Here is an 18,202-nt window from a genome sequence, read left to right as displayed (position 1 = left end):
TAACATTTTTTGTTACATAATTACTGTGACATGTTGTTTTTCAGTTTCTCCCTCAGTATTTTCATTGTACCACTCTATCAGTGCCCTTCAGTTCTCAGAGATAACACGCATTATCTTAAAATACTGGTATCAGCAGGGCATGGAGCTGCGTGATCCAATATTACAAATAATCTGTTGAATTTGATGTTACTGCCACATCCTTTCCTTGCTTACTGACACACAATGGTCCCTGGAAATGAGCAATCTGATATACATGCAAATAAGATTTGTGGCATAATATGGTATTCCTTGACACGTCATTACCACATTGTCGAAGAAGACAGTCTTTTTTGTGTTGGAGCTAATTGAACTGGAAGTGGAGGGTATAACTTATGGTTAGTGAAACTAACGCAACCATGGCAAACATTTTTCTGGTTACATTAGATGTAGAAGGTAACTTTATCCTGCAGATAACCATGTCAGCTGTTTGTCTTGTTTAATGTGATGATAACAAACAGGGATTTTAACTTTATACCTCAGCAACTGAACATGGTTCAATTTGAATCCTGCCTGTGCTACTAAAGTGAGCAAGGAGTGCGGATGAAAAATACATTTATGGTAGATCTAAAGAATTAATTGCCATGAATTTTTCTCATAATAGAAAGCGATGGATTTGACTGTCTAAAAAGTCCACAAACCTGAGGCTTTCTGTACTCGGATATGAAGAACATGCTCATTAACCTCTCACACATTTGTGCTGCCACTTTCTTAAATTGTATGGACCTTTGACTTTGTGGATTGGCTGTTAAGTACATCCCCAGTTTCTGTGCAATATGCTTTTGTTACTAAAAACTAGTGCCTTCATTTAAATACAATTAGATACATAACAGTTGTATGCAAATCACAAGCAGCAACTCTACTTTAAATGACACAAGTGTCCTTAATGGCAGAAGATAATGATTGATGAACAGTTTAATCAATAAGAATTGACCTTTGGAGTTTGTGACATGTGTAACTTAGGAAATGGTACCATAATTATGAACTTCTCAGGAAAAATTAATTTTACTTTATAATTATCATCTAATAAAAAGAGAAATATGTATCACAAATTTAAGGTTTTTTGTTCCAGTATCATGCAGTTTTTATGCCAAAATCCACAACAGCCTAGAAATTAATTACCTTGTATGCATCTTTATTACAAGGGCACACTGAAAAGTAATGCCACTGAATTGTTTATGTGAAAACACTTAAAGCTTTTTAAATAAAACATGCATTATCAACATTCTACATCTTTATTCTTTCTGTCATTTATTTCTCAACATAGTCGTCCTGGTGGCTAACACATTGCTTCCAGTGAGACACCAGTTTGTTGATACTGTCACTGTAGAATGTTTGACTTCATTGATAGTCACAACCGAACATTTTCTTGCACTGCTTCATCACTATCAAAGTGAAGTCCTCGAAGGTGTTCTTTAAGTTTTGGAAACAGATGTAAATCGGATGGGGTCAGGTTGGGACTATATAGAGGATGGTAGATTACAGTCAGATTGTTGCAGATGTTGCAGCACTTATGTGTGGTCTGGTATTGCCATGCTGAAGCAGAGAGTGCTCTATGTGTGGACGAACTCAACTACAGCACACTGTTTCTCACGTACCACATAGAGTTATGTTACACATTTGGAAGCCTCTAGTTACAGAGCGTTGCAAATATGTAGACATGAAGAATAAAGATGTGTAATGTTAATAACATTTGTTTTATTTAAAAATCTTTTAAGAGTTTTCACATAAGAAATTCATAGATATTTCAGCATGTCCTCATTTTACCAAAAAGATATAAATATATGAGTTATTTATGTTCACTTTGTTTACATTTTAGCTGATACAGGAAAGGATATACATACGTCAGGAGAGCTGCAGGCCTTATATGGCGCAAAGAAATTGAATGCATCACCTCGTTTAAAGGACGATTCAGAGATAATAGATGGTAAGTTTTTAAATGAACTTACTAGGCTTCATAAATCACAAAAAGTATTTTCTAATAGTCAACACTAAGTTTTTACTCTTACACTAATTTATTTTAGATGACAGATCATCTGAAGAAGAGCCTCATCCGAAGAAGCAGTGTATTGATGATAGCCAGAAAGAGAATCATTGTATATCACCGCGGAGAAAACCTAAACTCCCTGATGCTCTTTCACCTGTTTTGACTCAAAGAAAGGCACGAAATCCTTTTGCTTTGAGCATTAACAGAGAACAAATTCAAAATATCTGCAACATTGAAAGGGAAGTCATATCCTGTAAAAGGATTAAATTATTTAAAAAAAATGTGGAAGCTGGTGTCCAAGTTATAAGAAGCAGGTAAATTTAATTATTTATGCGTGTGTGTGCGTGTGCTTGTGTATTTGCGCATGCATGCATGCTTGGGTGTGTCCTCTAGCTTGAGAAAAGATTACTCAGAAAGCTGGCAAGTTTTCTTTCTTTTATACATGTGCCTCTCAACAACTTGGCTTTTCATTGAATGGTCTCCATTACTCCTAAAGTACAGGGTGATTCTAAGTAAAGTTCCAGTTTCAAAATGCTGTAAAAGAAAAAAAGAGAGCAGGAACTATGATTATAAATGAATATTTTGAGTTGTAATTGATGGATATGCTTGATCTACTTTCACACACAAAACATAGTAATATTCCTGACAATTTTACTATTAATAAATGTCTACCATTAAATGGTCTTTCGCCCTGTTATTTATGATAATCTAAATAACTGCTCATCACAAAAGTGAAAAATAATTGTCACCACTTGCCACGCGGATTTGTTAACATTATGCGCGGCACACTAGCAGTAACTACTGCAAAATCTAAGCGATCCAAGATGGCGTACAGTCCTCGTGATTTCACTTCCTATCTGTACTGAAAACATGAGTTTAGTTACAGTCTGGTTGTGACGTCATCTGAGGCATCGCGTACTCCAGCGTTTGACTGACGTGGACCATAAGGTAGCTGGGTGCGAAGTGAAGTCCTTTCACAAATCTAAACGATCCGGGACAGTGTACAGTCCTCACGAATTCACTTTCTATTATTATTGAAAATGCGCGTTTATTAACAGCCTGTCTGTGACGTCATCCAAGACAGTGCATACTCAGGCATTTGACTGATGCGGATCGTACGGTAGCTGGATGTGAAGTGAAGCCTTGCCTATCAGGCTGTATTTATATATGGGCGCAGTGGACAGCCAAGGGAACAGCTGCTGTCATCTGCTCTATGCCCCTGGTAGTAGCCTCTAAACAGCTGCTTACTCGGACACAATATTTTATAACACTGTTGTGTATTAATTTTGAATTTTCATAATTTTTGTGTGAATGTAGTTAAGATGGCTATATTCGCAGGAAACGAATTGGCTTGCCTAGATATAAACTTTGCCATCTAGAATTTTTAGAATGGAACTGACAGAACTTTAATAAGAGACCTTGTTTCAGTTGTTATGAACATCAAGGTGTTGAAACGTTTTATAGCTCTATTATTTAATAGGTTTCATCACATGCTGTAATCAGAACTTTGTAACATTAATATAACAGATACTTAATCTACTACAAATAAGGATGTTTTTGTTCCAAATTTAGTTTTCAGTAAATTACTCAAAAACTATTAGAGGTAGATCAGTGGGGTCACATAGTTTCTATTTTTGTGTTTAACTAAAGCTTCATACAGATTTTCATATTTGTAAGTCTAATATTTAGCACCTTCAATTTTTCTTAAAAACATAGATTATGACCAAAGTATTGCTTTAATCACATTGAAACTTGTGCCAGTTAATTTTGACATACATCTGCACATTATGACCAATTTTTGGCTTCCCAGCTTTATTGTTTAGTGACACTTATTTTTTTCTTAAAAACATGTATTTGGCAAAAGATATTCATCTGATCAACCTGAGATTTGACAGTTTAAACATTAACATACTAAAGCACATGCTGACAAAGTTTGGAAAAGCAACTTTAACTTCTTAAATTATGGTGCGGTATGTAGGTGCTACGCAAAGATGCGTTGTGATAGTAGCAGTGAACTGAGGTAAGTTCCGGCACACTCACTCGCCTCTGTATCTCTCAAATGATACAGCACTTGTTTTGCCACAATGACGATGGCACCTGACTCCTCTAATTATTTTCAATTCTACCAAAACCTGACTTGGTAAAGCATTCATAATTTTATATAACATTGTCAGAGAACAGCGAACTTATTGTTATCACAAACTAGTCAGAAGCTAACATTGGTTACGATCAAGACTGCTTTTATATAATTTTATCACAATAAGATCGCTATCCTTCATCAATGTTATAAATTATGAGTGCTTACCAAGCCAAGAGGCAGGAGGATCCTGCTCCATGGCGTTCACTGAAGCGTCGGCTTTCTTGTACTGTCAATCTGCGGATCCAACGCAGAAAAACGGTTGGTGGTGCGCACCGGTGACGTGGAGGTCGGCTGGATGAGGGTATCACCTGGCGACACTATCGAAGAGGATCTTTGAATCAGCCTCAGCCTCTGCCTCTGCCTTCTGACCTTCCCTCTGAGATCAGCATTCCATCTCATGGGGGCGTCGTGCTGCTCATTCAGGATGATGTTCATAGTCAGCCCATCTCGCTGACCACCTTTCTTCAAGCTGTTGCAGTTCGCCTTTTTCTTCCTCACCTGATGTTTTCTCTTTGTACCATTCATATCCCTCTGTCTGTCAATGTCACCAGGGCAAACTTCCTCCAACTTACTGGGCAGCTACCTCACCCGTTTCTGCTGCTTGATGACTTTCATGCACACCATTCCCTTTGGGGTTCTCCCATAACCTGTCAGAGAGGTGCCCTCATGGCTGACCTTCTTAATGAACTTAATCTCTTCTGCCTTAACACAGGAGCACCTACATTCCATTCTGACTCCTCGCACACCTATTCCAATTTGGACCTATCCTTCTGCACTGCCCAGCTTGCCCATTGTCTCGAGTGGTCCTTTCTTCCTGACATGTACTCGAGCTACCGTTTCCCGTGTGCTATGTGTTTGCTGGCTCCTACCCCACCTGCGCACACACACAAATGGCAGCTTGCTCAGGCCAACTGGTGGCTTTACTCCTTCCTGTTGACCTTCAACAAACACAATTTCCCCAGTTGTGATGACCAGGTGGACTATCTTACAAACATTATTCTTACCGCTGCACAATACTCCATTCCCCACACTTCCTTTTTACCACACCATGTCCCGGTCCTTTGGTGGACTGAGGCATGCTGCGACGCAATTCACTTGTGGAGGTCTACTCTCTGCACTTTTAACTGTCATCCTATAATGGTAAACTGCATTCATTATAAACAGATGCATGCACAGAGTCGTCGCATTATTCAGGATAGCAAAAAAGTGAGCAGGATTTCATTCACTAGTTCTTTTAACAGTTCCACCGCCTCCTCTGTTGTGTGAGCCAACCTACGATGGTTCTCGGGGCCCAAGATCCAGTTTCCAGCTTGACAGGAGTAGAAGTCATCATGGACCCTATTGCTATCTCCAACACCTTGGGCCGCCATTTTGCGGAAATTTCGAGCTCTTCCTACTATCACCCTGCCTTCCTCCATTGGAAACGACCAGAGGAGGCTCTTCTCTGAATCGTGAGTGCTACAATGCTGCCTTTACTATGAGGAGCTCGATTTAGCTCTCACTTCATCCCGATCCTTCGCCCCACAGCCAGACACTGTTCACATTCATATGTTGCAGCACCTTTCTCTTGTGGGCAAGCACTTTCTGCTTAATACATGCAATTTCGTCTGGGCAGAGGGCACATTTTTCAGGTGCTCGCATGAAGCCATTGTCATACCTGTACCTAATCCCGGTAAGGACAAACTCCTACCTTCTAGCTATCACCCCATCTCTCTCACCAGCTGTGTTTGCAAGGTATGGAATGTATGATTCATGCTTGACTGGTATAGTGGCTCAAGTCTTGCAATTTACTAATGACTGCACAGTCATAAACAGTTTTCTGCAGAAATCGCAGACTGTGGCCATGTTTTTCGATTTGGAGAAAGCCTACAACACCTGCTGGAGGACTAGTATCCTCCGTACTCTCTAGACATGGGGCTTACATGGTCACCTGCCGTGTTTCCTTGCAGAATTTTTAACAGACCGAGTTGTCAAGGTCCGTGTGGGTTCTGCCTTGTCAGACACCTTTATCCAAGAAAACAGTGTGCTTCAGGGTTCCATCCCAAGTGTCGTCCTCTTTTCTATCCCCATTAGGCCTATAAATGGCCTGTCTCCTGTCGGGCATCTCCGGCTCACTTTTTGTTGATGATTTGGCCATCCATTTCAGTTCTCCCTGGACTTGTCTTATTGAGCACCGTCTTCAGTGATGTCTTGATTGTCCTTACTCAAGGAGCATTGACAATGGCTTTCATTTTTCCACTGATAAAATTGTTCGTATGAATTTCTGGTGGCACAATTGGTTTCTCCCACCATCTTTACATCTTGGGCCTGTTGCTCTTCTGTTCATTGAAACTACAAAATTCCTGAGGCTCATGCTCGATAGGAAACACTCTTGGTCCTCCCATGTGTCGTACCTGGCAGCTCGCTGAATACGATCCCTCAATGTCCTACGTGTCCTCAATGGTACATCCCGGGGTGCAGATCGAACCACCCTCCTACATTTGTACTGGTGTCTTGTCCTCTCAAAACTAGATTATGGGTGCTTTGTTTATGCATCTTCACATCTGTCCCTCTTACGCTGTCTCAATACTGTCCACCATTGTGGCATCTGTTTGGCCACTGGTGCCTTTTACACTAGCCCGGTTGAGAGTCTGTTTGCAGAAGCTGCTGAATTACCACTGTCCGATGGCTGTGACTTTCTCCTCAGCAGGTGTGCATGGCGTTTAACTGCCATGCATGGCCACCTGTCCTATGCTTCATCCTTCAATGACACCTTTGATCGCCAGTATGGGGTGCGTCCCTCTTCTCCGTTACCTCCTGGAGTTTGCTTTCGGCTCTTGTGCCGGCAGCTTAACTTCTTGCTCCCCACAACTTTCCCAGTTGGTGTAAATACTTCACCAACTTGGCTTCGTGCGGCGGCCCGTGTACACCTTGGCCTTCATTTGCTTCCTAAGGTCACTACTCCAGTTTCACGACCTTTACACGGAACGTCGCGGCCGTACCTTAATGTACACTGATGGCCTTCGGACTGACTGTGGTGTCGGGTGTGCCTTTGTCATGGGCACCAACATTTTTCGGTATCGGCTTCCAGCACACTGCCTAGTATGTACAGCAGAACTCTTCACCCTGTATTAGGCCATGGAGTACATCCAGCAACACAAGCTTTTCGATTGTGTCATCTGCTCAGACACTCTATGCCATAAAAAGCCTCTGTGCGCTGTACACTGCCCATTCCTTAGTGCAACAGGTTCAGGGAAACTGTCATCTACTCACTCATGATGGAGCCACTGTGCTGTTTATGTGGGTTCCTGGTCATGTCGGTCTGACTGGAAATGAGGTTGCTGATGCTCGTGCCAAGGCTGAGTCCTCGTACCTCAGGCCACTAGTTCTTATATTCCTTCTGATGATCTCTTTGTTACTGTCTGTCAGGAGGTGGTGTCACTTCGGCACCGCCACTGATCATCCCTTCATGGGAATAAGCCCCAGGTTATTAAGCCTCTCCAAGCAGCTTGGATGACCTCCACTCCGCCCTTCTGCCGTGAGGAGGTCATTTTAACTAGGTTGCGTATTTGGCACTGCCTCTTTAGCCATCGTCATTTGTTAAGTGGTGCTCCCCCACCAATTTGTACATATTGCGCCCAAGTTTTAACAGTCCACCATTTCCTGATGGAATGCCCATTTCTTCACTGTTTAGGTTTGCACTTGGGTTTGCCGTCTGAGTTATCGTCCGTTTTAGAAAAAGACACATGGGCTGTCGACTGTGTTTTACTTTTTATCCATCATAGCAATATGGCGAACGCCATTTAAATAATATTTCTGGACCTCTGTTTCTTTATGGTGTATTTTATAGACCTTTCTGCATGTCGCTGTTTTTAGCTGTCTTCTCTTACATCTATTGGGCATGACGTGTTGTCGTTTTTTACCTCCTCTTTGTCTTCTTGTTCTATAGTTTTGACATGGGGGCATATGACCCTAGTTGTTTTTGCGCCCTAAAACAAAACAAACATCCATCCCAAGAATCAACCACAAAGACATGCCCATCCTCCCCCTTGTCATCATCATGCCCTGAAATGAGAGACATCCTACCCAAGATACTTCCAACCTTTCCCAAAGTGATGTTCAGCTGCCCACCCAACATTCTCAACATCCTAGTCCACCACTATGCCACACCTATCCCCAATCCCCTGCCACAAGGATCATACCCCTGTGGAAGACACACATGCAAGACCTGCCCATTCCACCCACCCAACACCACCTATTCAAACCGAGCGAGGTGGCGCAGTGGTTAGCACACTGGACTCGCATTCGGGAGGACGACGGTTCAATCCCATCTCCGGCCATCCTGATTTAGGTTTTCCGTGATTTCCCTAAATCGTTTCAGGCAAATGCCGGGATGGTTCCTTTGAAAGGGCATGGCCGATTTCCTTCCCAATCCTTCCCTAACCCGAGCTTGCGCTCCGTCTCTAATGACCTCGTTGTCGACGGGACGTTAAACACTAACCACCACCACCACCACCACCTATTCAAGTTCCATCACAGGCTTATCCTACCCCGTCAGAGGCCGGGCCACCTGTGAAAGCAGCCATGTTATATACCAGCTCTGCTGCAACCACTGCACATTATTTTACATTGGTATGACACAAAACCAGTCGTCAATTAGAATGAATGGCAACCACCAAACTGTTGCCAGAAACAAGGAGGACCACCCAGTGGCACAACTTGCCACAGAGCACACAACATATGAGGTTTCAGTGACTGCATCACAACCCGTGCCATCTGGATCCTCCCCACCACCAGCTTTTCTGAGCTGCACAGATGGGAGGTATCCTTACACCACATCATTTTTTTCACATAACCTTCTGGGCCTAAACTTAAGGTAACTAGATGCCGCTCTCCCTGCCCCCCCCCCCTCCTCCCCTGAAACCCAATAGAGACAGAGACAGAGACAGAGACAGAGAGAGAGAGAGAGAGAGAGAGAGAGAGAGAGAGAGAGAGAGAGAGAGAGAGAGAGTGAGTGTGTGTGTGTGTGGGGGGGGGGGGGGGGGGGGGCGCGCTTATGCACGTGCACATCCCCTGCCCCCAATCCAATTTGTGTCCCCACATCTGCTAGTTGTGTGCTGTTATCTTACTCCCTAGTCTATGAGACTGTGTGCCTATCTGTCTGCCACCCGCCCCTTCTGCTTGCACTCCTAATTAGCTCACAGATGGCTCACCCCTCTCCTACAAGCTGCTAGATGCCCCCTCCCCCCCCTCCCAGCCCCTCCCTGCCTCGTGCCTCCTACCTCTCTCCATCCCCCCTTTTTGTACCTACTGATGATGCAGTGCTTCTGCCTTTGACTGAGTTGTCTCCTTTATTCTTAAATAATTCATAGTGCTACAGAATTGGAAGATGTAAGATAACAAAATTTCAGACCAAATGTCAATTTGACAATGCACAGCAAACTGTGGAATAGGCATGAAAAAATTTAGGGGAGATAAACAAACTTATCTCATTGTTCAGTAAGAAATTTGTTTTCATCTCCAACCAATCAGGATGTGAAGAGGAAATGCATATGAAAGGAATGCTGGAAATTAGAGATACGAAGAGTGTTATATCAAGATTCATTAACATCAGTGCCTTGCCATATTCATATACAATTAGGCGACTGTTAATCTATATGGTAAATTGAATGGAAAGTAATTTATTGTGCTGCAAGAATTTTTGTGGACGTGATCTTGCAAGGGCAGTAGGGAATATTTACGTCACAGTAGGCAAGAGTGGGAAAATGGGCATAAGGGAACTACAACTATGGTGTGAACACTGCTTTTGGCCAATAGCTGGTGAAAATAACTTGCTTTTGCTTGATTCCTGGTGTGCATATAAAAATCGTACTCCTTTAGAGCAAACTATCACTCCTGAAAAGTGCGTGACATTGCTGTTCATACCATCTGGAACCACAGGACGAAGTCAACGTCTGTTTTTTTTTTTTTTTTTTTTTTTTTTCTGTGCTTGTAAAACATGTAATCACACTATCTGCAGCAACATCTTAAAGGATTTGGTTGCTTGCCATCACATTCCATCAGTTATCATCACTCAGTTACACCAATGCATTCTTTAAGAGTGGATGCCTAGCTGAGTGTCCTACACGGTTTGTAACTCCCTAGGAGTTCGCTTCCAATCTCGATGCTGCAAACCTGAGTTATCACTGTGGCGCACCATTTTTCATTTGATGTTCATGGTGCAAGTTCATGATTTGTTTTGAACATTTCTTGAATGCTAATGATGTCCATTTTGTGAAGTGTAATATATACTACATCCCATAAGGTTGATCTCTGCCCCCCCGCTGACCCCCGCACATCATCTGATTTTCTGTCACCCTCCTGATGCACATAGCGAGCCATTACCAGCTAATATTTTTCCTCCCATAATTGTTAACACAGCGCTTTCAAATTAGCCTTACTAATGATTCTACTTGTGACTCTGCGCTCAAGGTATTCCTTGTGAGATCGATTCGAGATGTGACAAATTTAGATGCTTTCAAGTTTCAGAAATTATGAAGTAACACTAACATAGCTGTATATCGATATTCTTTACTGGAAATACCATTTTTTCATGCAACATGTGATACTTAGTTATCTACATTTACAGAAAAAGACCAATATTGAAGAAAATATATTGCAAAATTGTTTGTCATCACATGAACCTCACTTGTAAACATCCATGCCCAATTCTTACATCAGTAAGTGAATGTTTATCATACTGTGTTGAAAATGTAATCTGTGTGAAAATCAAAGTAAAATAAAATGATAAAAACTAGTGTAATAGTACAACTTCATTAACCCCACATATCCATTAATGAACCTATAGTTGGACATGTTACTAGATAAATGTAAGTAAATAACATTTTACCAGTCGAAGCTTATGCTCCATCCTTAATGACCCCATGCTTGATACAACATTAAATCCTATTTTTTTTCCTTCCTTCATTCGGAATACAAAGTCAAAAGCTGCCATGGTTGTCCTTTTTCAATTTACATGTATGTAATAAATTGCAACAGCATTCAAATTTTGTGACTTGATTTTGAATTCTCTTTTTAGGTATTTTACGTCCAACAATCTTGACTGTAATAGTGATACGACTGAAACTGCACAGAAAGACTCATCTGAAGATAAAAACAATCCACCATCTGACAGTGTCCTGCAGTTTTATTCAGCAGTGAGTGAGAAATCTCTGTGTACAGATGAGCGGGGGAAACTAAGTGATGTTTCGGATCCAGTGGAGATGAGCAACTCTGCTTTTTTTGCCTTGAAAAGCAGAGAAATGGTCCAGTGTGATGTTGACTCAGAGGATTCTTTAACTCAGCCCAGCAGTCAGTTTACATCCCAGTCAAGTAATTTAGAAACTCAGGCATCCCAGCGTAGTAACTCAGAAACTCAGTTCGATAGTGGAACAGGCACAAACAGTAGCATGTCAGAAGAACTTGAGAAACCCTTCAAACTGATTGGAATGCATGACAGCTTATCAGGAGAAATTGATGACTCGATGAAAACAAAGAGGACTTGTGAAGTTACAGGTAGTAAATTATTGACAGATGCGACAACCCCCATGGTACAGAAGACCCCCTTTACATCAGTATTTAAGTGGAGAAAAGTAGATACAGAGATCATGGGAAACAAAATACCTGACGTAAGCGAAACATTAAGAGAAAACGATGGGACAACGATGTCTGATCAGCACATCAGCAAGGACAACAAAACTTCTTCATCCAATGAAGATGTTGCTTGTTTTAATGTGGACCAGCATTCTCAATTGAAGTCCCAGAAAGTTCAGTATGAGGTAAGAAAAATACTACTGCTATATGTTCAGTAGCCCACTGATGTGTTAGAATTGCTGTTTATTTCTGATATAAGATATATTACAAAATCTTGCAGCATTTCATTTTCAAATATAATACTTCACTGTAATTTGATGAGACTTTTACATCACCTGTAATGTTGACACCATGTAATTTAACTCCTATAAATATCACATCATGTAGAGCAGTTTCTCCTAATGATAAGTTACTACAGTCATAAAACAGTGTGAAATATTGTACATTGTTGCAACATGTACATGATAAGGAGAAATACAATTCAAAAATAAGCAATGCATAAATCCAGTGACAGTGTTGCACACATAGCAACGACTAGCTAATGTTTAATGACAGTGCAAAGAAACATAGTGTATCCACACAAATGAAAATGTCTAGTGCTCAGAATAACTGCAAAATAAGTGGACTCAGAGCTCTGTGGCTGCATAAATTATGTCGTAGAAGTTATGGAAAAATTGTGTCTTCTGTTATCCCATTTGCTGCTTTCGTGTGTGATACATCCCATTCGAGAGCTCAGTTCTTCTCTGACTTAATTCATAACACCGACTTTGACGTAAGTACAACAGGGCAACTATCTTACACACCGTACACCAATCAGACAATATAGAAGTCAGCATGTTGATCACATGCTGCCTAAGTGAAAAGCAGACATTGTGAAAACTGTTTTGTACACTGAGTGATCAGTAACAGTGACCACCTTACTAGCCGGTGAGCCTGGCAGTGTGGGCAGATCAGTGCACAGCTCATTAATTTATAATGATATGGACTAGGCAGTCAGGAATTAACGAGCATTTAACCTGTTAGTGCACAAATTATTTTTATTATTTTTTTACATTTATTGCTTCTGTCTTGTTTATTAGATTGGGTAAGAAGCATTTAAAATGAAAAGGTATTTTTACCTTTCTAGTTTCATATAATATACCATACCATAAATGTAACCTTAAGCCCTTGTATTAACACGATTCACATTGTCCGTCGCACTTCACATAGTGTAGACCGGGAACTGTCTGCTAGGCATGTCCGATGTAAAACTGACTGGGCACGGCCCGTGCTGCCTGAGTTGTTGTTGTTCCGCTGGCAGAGGGCGTGGTCGAATTCTCGCGTGCCTTCTGGTGGACGGGACTTTACTTGCGGCAACTACTGTCCGTGACACGCCGTGCTGATGTGCGCGTCCCACGATCTTTCTGGTGGCTACTGCACTCCTCCTCATTCGGGGGGTGAAGCCACTGTGATCCACTGCGTCAGAAGGTTGAGTGTCGTGCAGTAGCGGTGACCTCCACGTCTAGTGGAATGCTGGAGTCGGGGGGGATCTGCCAACCCTCGAGCCGGAACCTTCGAATATGGTTGGAAGTGACCCACACGAAGGAGTTCCCGTCGTCCCACCACCAGAGCCCGGGACAGAACGGATGACAAGCTGTCGAACTCCGGATCCTGTTCCACCTCGGGAGGGGCAAGACCCAGTGGCAGGGACGACGGGGACGGCACGACCACAGGAGAACCAGCCTCTTGAGAAACGGGGCCCGCGAGGGGGCCCGGCTCTCGCTGGGGCATCTCTAACGATGCCGATGCCGGTGCTGGAACTACTGGAGGCCGCCAAGGCTGAGAACCATCCCAGTGTGGCGGAGTCACCGGTGGGAGGGGTGATAGTGTCCCCTGAGAAAACAACACGGGTGCCGGCAATGGGAAGCCGGCACCTGAGGGGTCGGAGGGTGGGTGCCCAAACATGGTCGTACCTGATTTTGGTGATGACGTACCTCCCGGTCCCGTGCCTGCAAGGTATAGAGCCGGCGGCCATTGCGGTGCAGTACCACCACCAGTATCCAACGTGGATTGCAACCAAACCCACATGTCCAGACCGACTTACCCTGTGGTTGGCGCCCGTGGAGGAGCTCTGCGGGGCTGCGTTCTCCCATTGGTGTGGTCTGGTATGCCATCAGGAAAAATGTCAATGCCTCCTCTGCAGGAAATTTGTGCACATACTTTTTCATCTGCATCTTAAATGTGCACACCATGTGCTCTGCTTCCCCATTTGATTGTGGATGAAAGGAGGGAGAGCAAACGTGCCAAATACCAAAGTGCCTACAAAAATCGTGGAAGGTCTGCGAAATAAACAGAGGTCCATTGTCCGATACCAGGGTGACTGGCATATCTTCCACAGAAAAGATTTTTGCAAGTGCCTGGATTGCAACTTCTGAAGTGGTTGAGGAGCAGCGAACCACATATGGGAATCGGAAATAAGCATCAATGACAATGAGCCAAAAGCCATTGAGAAACGGGCCCGCAAAATCTATGTGAACACGTTCCCATGCCTGGGTTGCAGGCAGCCATGAAGAGAATGCTGACCTGGGAAATGCATGTTGACTCGCACACTTGGAACAGGGGGCTACCAAGTGCTCAATTTCTCTGTCAATACCGGACCAGTACACATGTCTGCGAGCCAAGGTTTTAGTACGGGAAACACCCCAGTGCCTCTTATGTAATAACGTGAGGACCTCCCTTCGAAAACTTGCAGGAACAACCACACGAGGAGCTATATCATCGGTAGCCAGAAGGAGAACTCCTTCCAAGACTGAGACGTGGTCTCGTAGAACAAAATAATTACGAAGAGGGTCCGAGGCCCGACCTGGAGGTCAGGATGACCACCCCTGCTGAACAAGATGAACTACTTGCCGGAGAACCGGGTCAGCTGCCGTTTCCCTGGCGACTCTAGAACTAGTGATTGGGAAGCCATCAACCACTTGGCGGGACGCCACATCCAAATGAAAACACACAATCTCCTCCCGATCGAACTTAGGATCCGGGCCCACCGGAAGACAGGAAAGAGCGTCGGCGCTGGCATGCTGTCCAGTAGGGCGAAAATGAATGTTGTAATAGTACTTAGAGAGGAACTGGGCCCAGCGCTGCAGTCTGTGGGCCGCCCTATCCGGAATTTGAGAGGTGGGGCCAAATAACGATATTAATGGCTTATGGTCAGTGATTAACTGAAACTTCGTGCCATACAAGAAAGGGTGAAACAGCGTAGACAATGGCCAAGGCCTCTTTTTTCCACCTGGGAGTAATGGGCCTGTGCGGGACTAAGAGTTTTAGACGCAAACGCCAGTGGCGGCTCGGAGCCATCCGCGTTGCGATGGACCAGGACCACCCCCACCCCATACTGTGAAGCATCTGTAGCCAGGACCAATGGTTTATTCGGGTCAAAAGTAGCCAAACAAGGCGCTGACATGAGGAGGCCCTTCAACGAGGTGAACACTTGCTCGCATGCAGGCGACCAATCAAAGGGAACACCCTTGCGCAGAAGGCAGTACAGGGGGCGGGCTATGGTGGAAGCCCTGGGAATGAACCAGTGGTAATAGGCAATCTTGCCTAAAAAAGCTTGTAACTCCTTCAGCGAAGCGGGCCGCGGAAGGTCGATGATACCTTGGACCAAACTTCCTAGCGGCTGGATGCCGTGCCGAGAGATGGTGTAGCCCACATACTCAATGGACGGTTTGAAGAAGTTCGACTTAGGCAGGTTGCAACGCAGGCCTACGGGCCTGAATTTGAGAAAGAGGGTTCGAAGGTTGTGCAAGTGTTTTCGTGCTGCGGCCTGTGACCATTATGTCGTCGAGATAGGCGTCGTCCGAAGGCCAACCGCTGTTGTTGGTAAAGGCCAAACGGTGTGTTGAGGACCGCCAGCCGTTTGGAGTCCTCATCAAGTGGTATCTGATGATAAACCTCCGAAATATCGATTTTCGAAAAATATTGGCCTCCCGCCACGTCGGAGAACAATTCATCAGAACGAGGCAAGGGATAGGTGTCCACCACCAATTGGGAATTAATGGTGGCCTTGAAATTGCCACAAAGACGTAATTTTCCTGAGGGTTTCCTGACAATAACGAGGGGCGAATCCCACTCACTAGAAGAAATGGGAAGTACGACCCCGAGGGCTGTCAGGCAGTCTAGCTCTGCTTTTACCTGAGGGCGGAGAGCCAAGGGGATCTGCCTAGCGTGTAGAAAACGCGTACGCCCGACGCCTTCAACATTAAGTGAGCTTCAAAATCTGAAACACACCCCAGGCCCCCCTCAAAGACATCCTTAAAGTCAGAGGTCAAAGATTCCAATGATTGATAGGGAACGTCTTCGAAGACCAACTGTATGGTGTATGTGATAGAAAAACCGAAAGCTTGAAAGGCATCCAATCCAAAAAGGTTAGCGGAGCTCCCATCATTGACAACAATAAGAGTAAGAGGCCGAGTGATGGATTTGTAAGTAACGTCGGTAGTGAATTTGACCCAGTAGGGGAATGAACTGTTCACCATAACCGCAGAGAAGCCGGTAAACTGGCGCCAATGGGGGCGACCCAAGGTCGGAGTAAGTTTATGCATTCAACAAGGAAACTGCCGTGCCCGTATTTACTTGCAGTTGTAATCGGCACGACCGAACCGACACCTCGATAAGGAGTTTGTGTGCTGATGCGTCGGGAGCCTGGCCCGATGAAACTTCCTGAATGTCAATGTCCATGTCCTCTGTACCTGCTTCCTTCGATTCTTTTGAGGCTGATCGGCAAACTTTAGCAATGTGTCCTTTTTTATTACATTTGCGATAAATGGCCCAATGCTGGGGGCACTCTGACCGATCGTGATGTATATCGCACAACACACAGGACGGTAACAGGGGCCGGCGGCCAGAACTCTGTTCACGCGCCAGACTTTTATTCATATTAGGCACAGAGATGCGCTCGCTGCTGGATTGGAGGCCGTTGGCCCCAAGATGACGTAATGAGCTGCAAAAACTCAGCAAGCTGCCATCAGCAGGACTGCCTTGGCAATGACGTGCATAGGCAGTGTAACCTGCTGATGTCAGCAAGATTACAGTAGGTGACAGGGACTGTACGCTGCAGTCGATGAGTGGCAGCCATGTCTGGGCTGCTCTTGTGCCGCGGGCTGTGGAATACAGCACTGGAAAGGATGGTACTCATACTGTAGGTCCCAGCACGATTAACCTCAAAGGCATGTTTATGCCAACTCAAACACATCCGACCAGGGAAGTGGTTGCCCTCTGGAGGTAGTCACCCAGTAGGTGACTCGGCAGTGTGAACATGTCAGGTAGCTCACATACAATCTTCTGCTCACGCAGATGCCTGTAGCTTCTGGAACCTAAGTACAGAGTAGGTAACTGGCAGAATCATTTGTACTGCAAACCGTCTTCGTCTCAAAGTTAGAGGTTGACGCTGATGATATAGCTCGGCGTCACAAACCTGGGTACTGTCAGATAACATCTGAGTGTACTGGTAATGCACATCCATACTTGCAACTCAGAACCAAACCAGTACATAAAGCTTAGCTGTAACAGTGTTGTTCTTGACTGTTGATATACGATAAAACAATGGCTACATCTGTTCGCTTGGTTCTACTATGTGCTGCCATTAATTCTTGCTGCAGCTACCACAGGCCAGTTAGGAACTGTCATTGAGGTAGCAACATAGGACTTAATTGTTCTCATACTGCATGATGTACGGTCTCTGGAAATGCTGTCACCTCTATCCTTACATCACCTAGGCTGTCTGCCAGAGATCACAGCAGCCTCTACGGCCATTATCCCACCCAATAAGTTTAGTCGAGCCTGTACTTTATCCATATCCCCATTACTAGTTCCCGGAGCTGCCTGAATGTATCCTGTCAATTCCGTAGTTAATTCTCATATCAGTCTGGTTCGATATACACTCCTGGAAATTGAAATAAGAACACCGTGAATTCATTGTCCCAGGAAGGGGAAACTTTATTGACACATTCCTGGGGTCAGATACATCACATGATCACACTGACAGAACCACAGGCACATAGACACAGGAAACAGAGCATGCACAATGTCGGCACTAGTACAGTGTATATGCACCTTACGCAGCAATGCAGGCTGCTATTCTCCCATGGAGACGATCGTAGAGATGCTGGATGTAGTCCTGTGGAACGGCTTGCCATGCCATTTCCACCTGGCGCCTCAGTTGGACCAGCGTTCGTGCTGGACGTGCAGACCGCGTGAGACGACGCTTCATCCAGTCCCAAACATGCTCAATGGGGGACAGATCCGGAGATCTTGCTGGCCAGGGTAGTTGACTTACACCTTCTAGAGCACGTTGGGTGGCACAGGATATATGCGGACGTGCATTGTGCTGTTGGAACAGCAAGTTCCCTTGCCGGTCCAGGAATGGTAGAACGATGGGTTCGATGACG

The 18,202-nt window shown here is 44.4% G+C and overlaps 1 protein-coding gene across 2 annotated transcripts in view; it reads left to right on the top strand.

The window, feature by feature from the left end:
- The window catches only part of LOC124721678 (exonuclease 1), a 166,721-nt gene that overhangs the window by 108,669 nt on the left and 39,850 nt on the right, over positions 1-18,202 (top strand). For both annotated transcript variants that reach the window (XM_047246751.1, XM_047246752.1), the window contains 3 exons: positions 1,856-1,963; positions 2,061-2,337; positions 11,221-11,959. In XM_047246751.1, coding sequence (XP_047102707.1) covers positions 1,856-1,963; positions 2,061-2,337; positions 11,221-11,959 — 1,124 coding nt within the window. The remainder of the gene's footprint in view (positions 1-1,855; positions 1,964-2,060; positions 2,338-11,220; positions 11,960-18,202) is intronic.

The sequence above is a fragment of the Schistocerca piceifrons genome, chromosome X (assembly GCF_021461385.2).
Source record: "Schistocerca piceifrons isolate TAMUIC-IGC-003096 chromosome X, iqSchPice1.1, whole genome shotgun sequence".
Taxonomy (NCBI): domain Eukaryota; kingdom Metazoa; phylum Arthropoda; class Insecta; order Orthoptera; family Acrididae; genus Schistocerca; species Schistocerca piceifrons.
The sequence above is the reverse complement of the archived record's forward strand: the minus strand, read 5'-3'. Positions and strand labels throughout refer to the sequence as shown.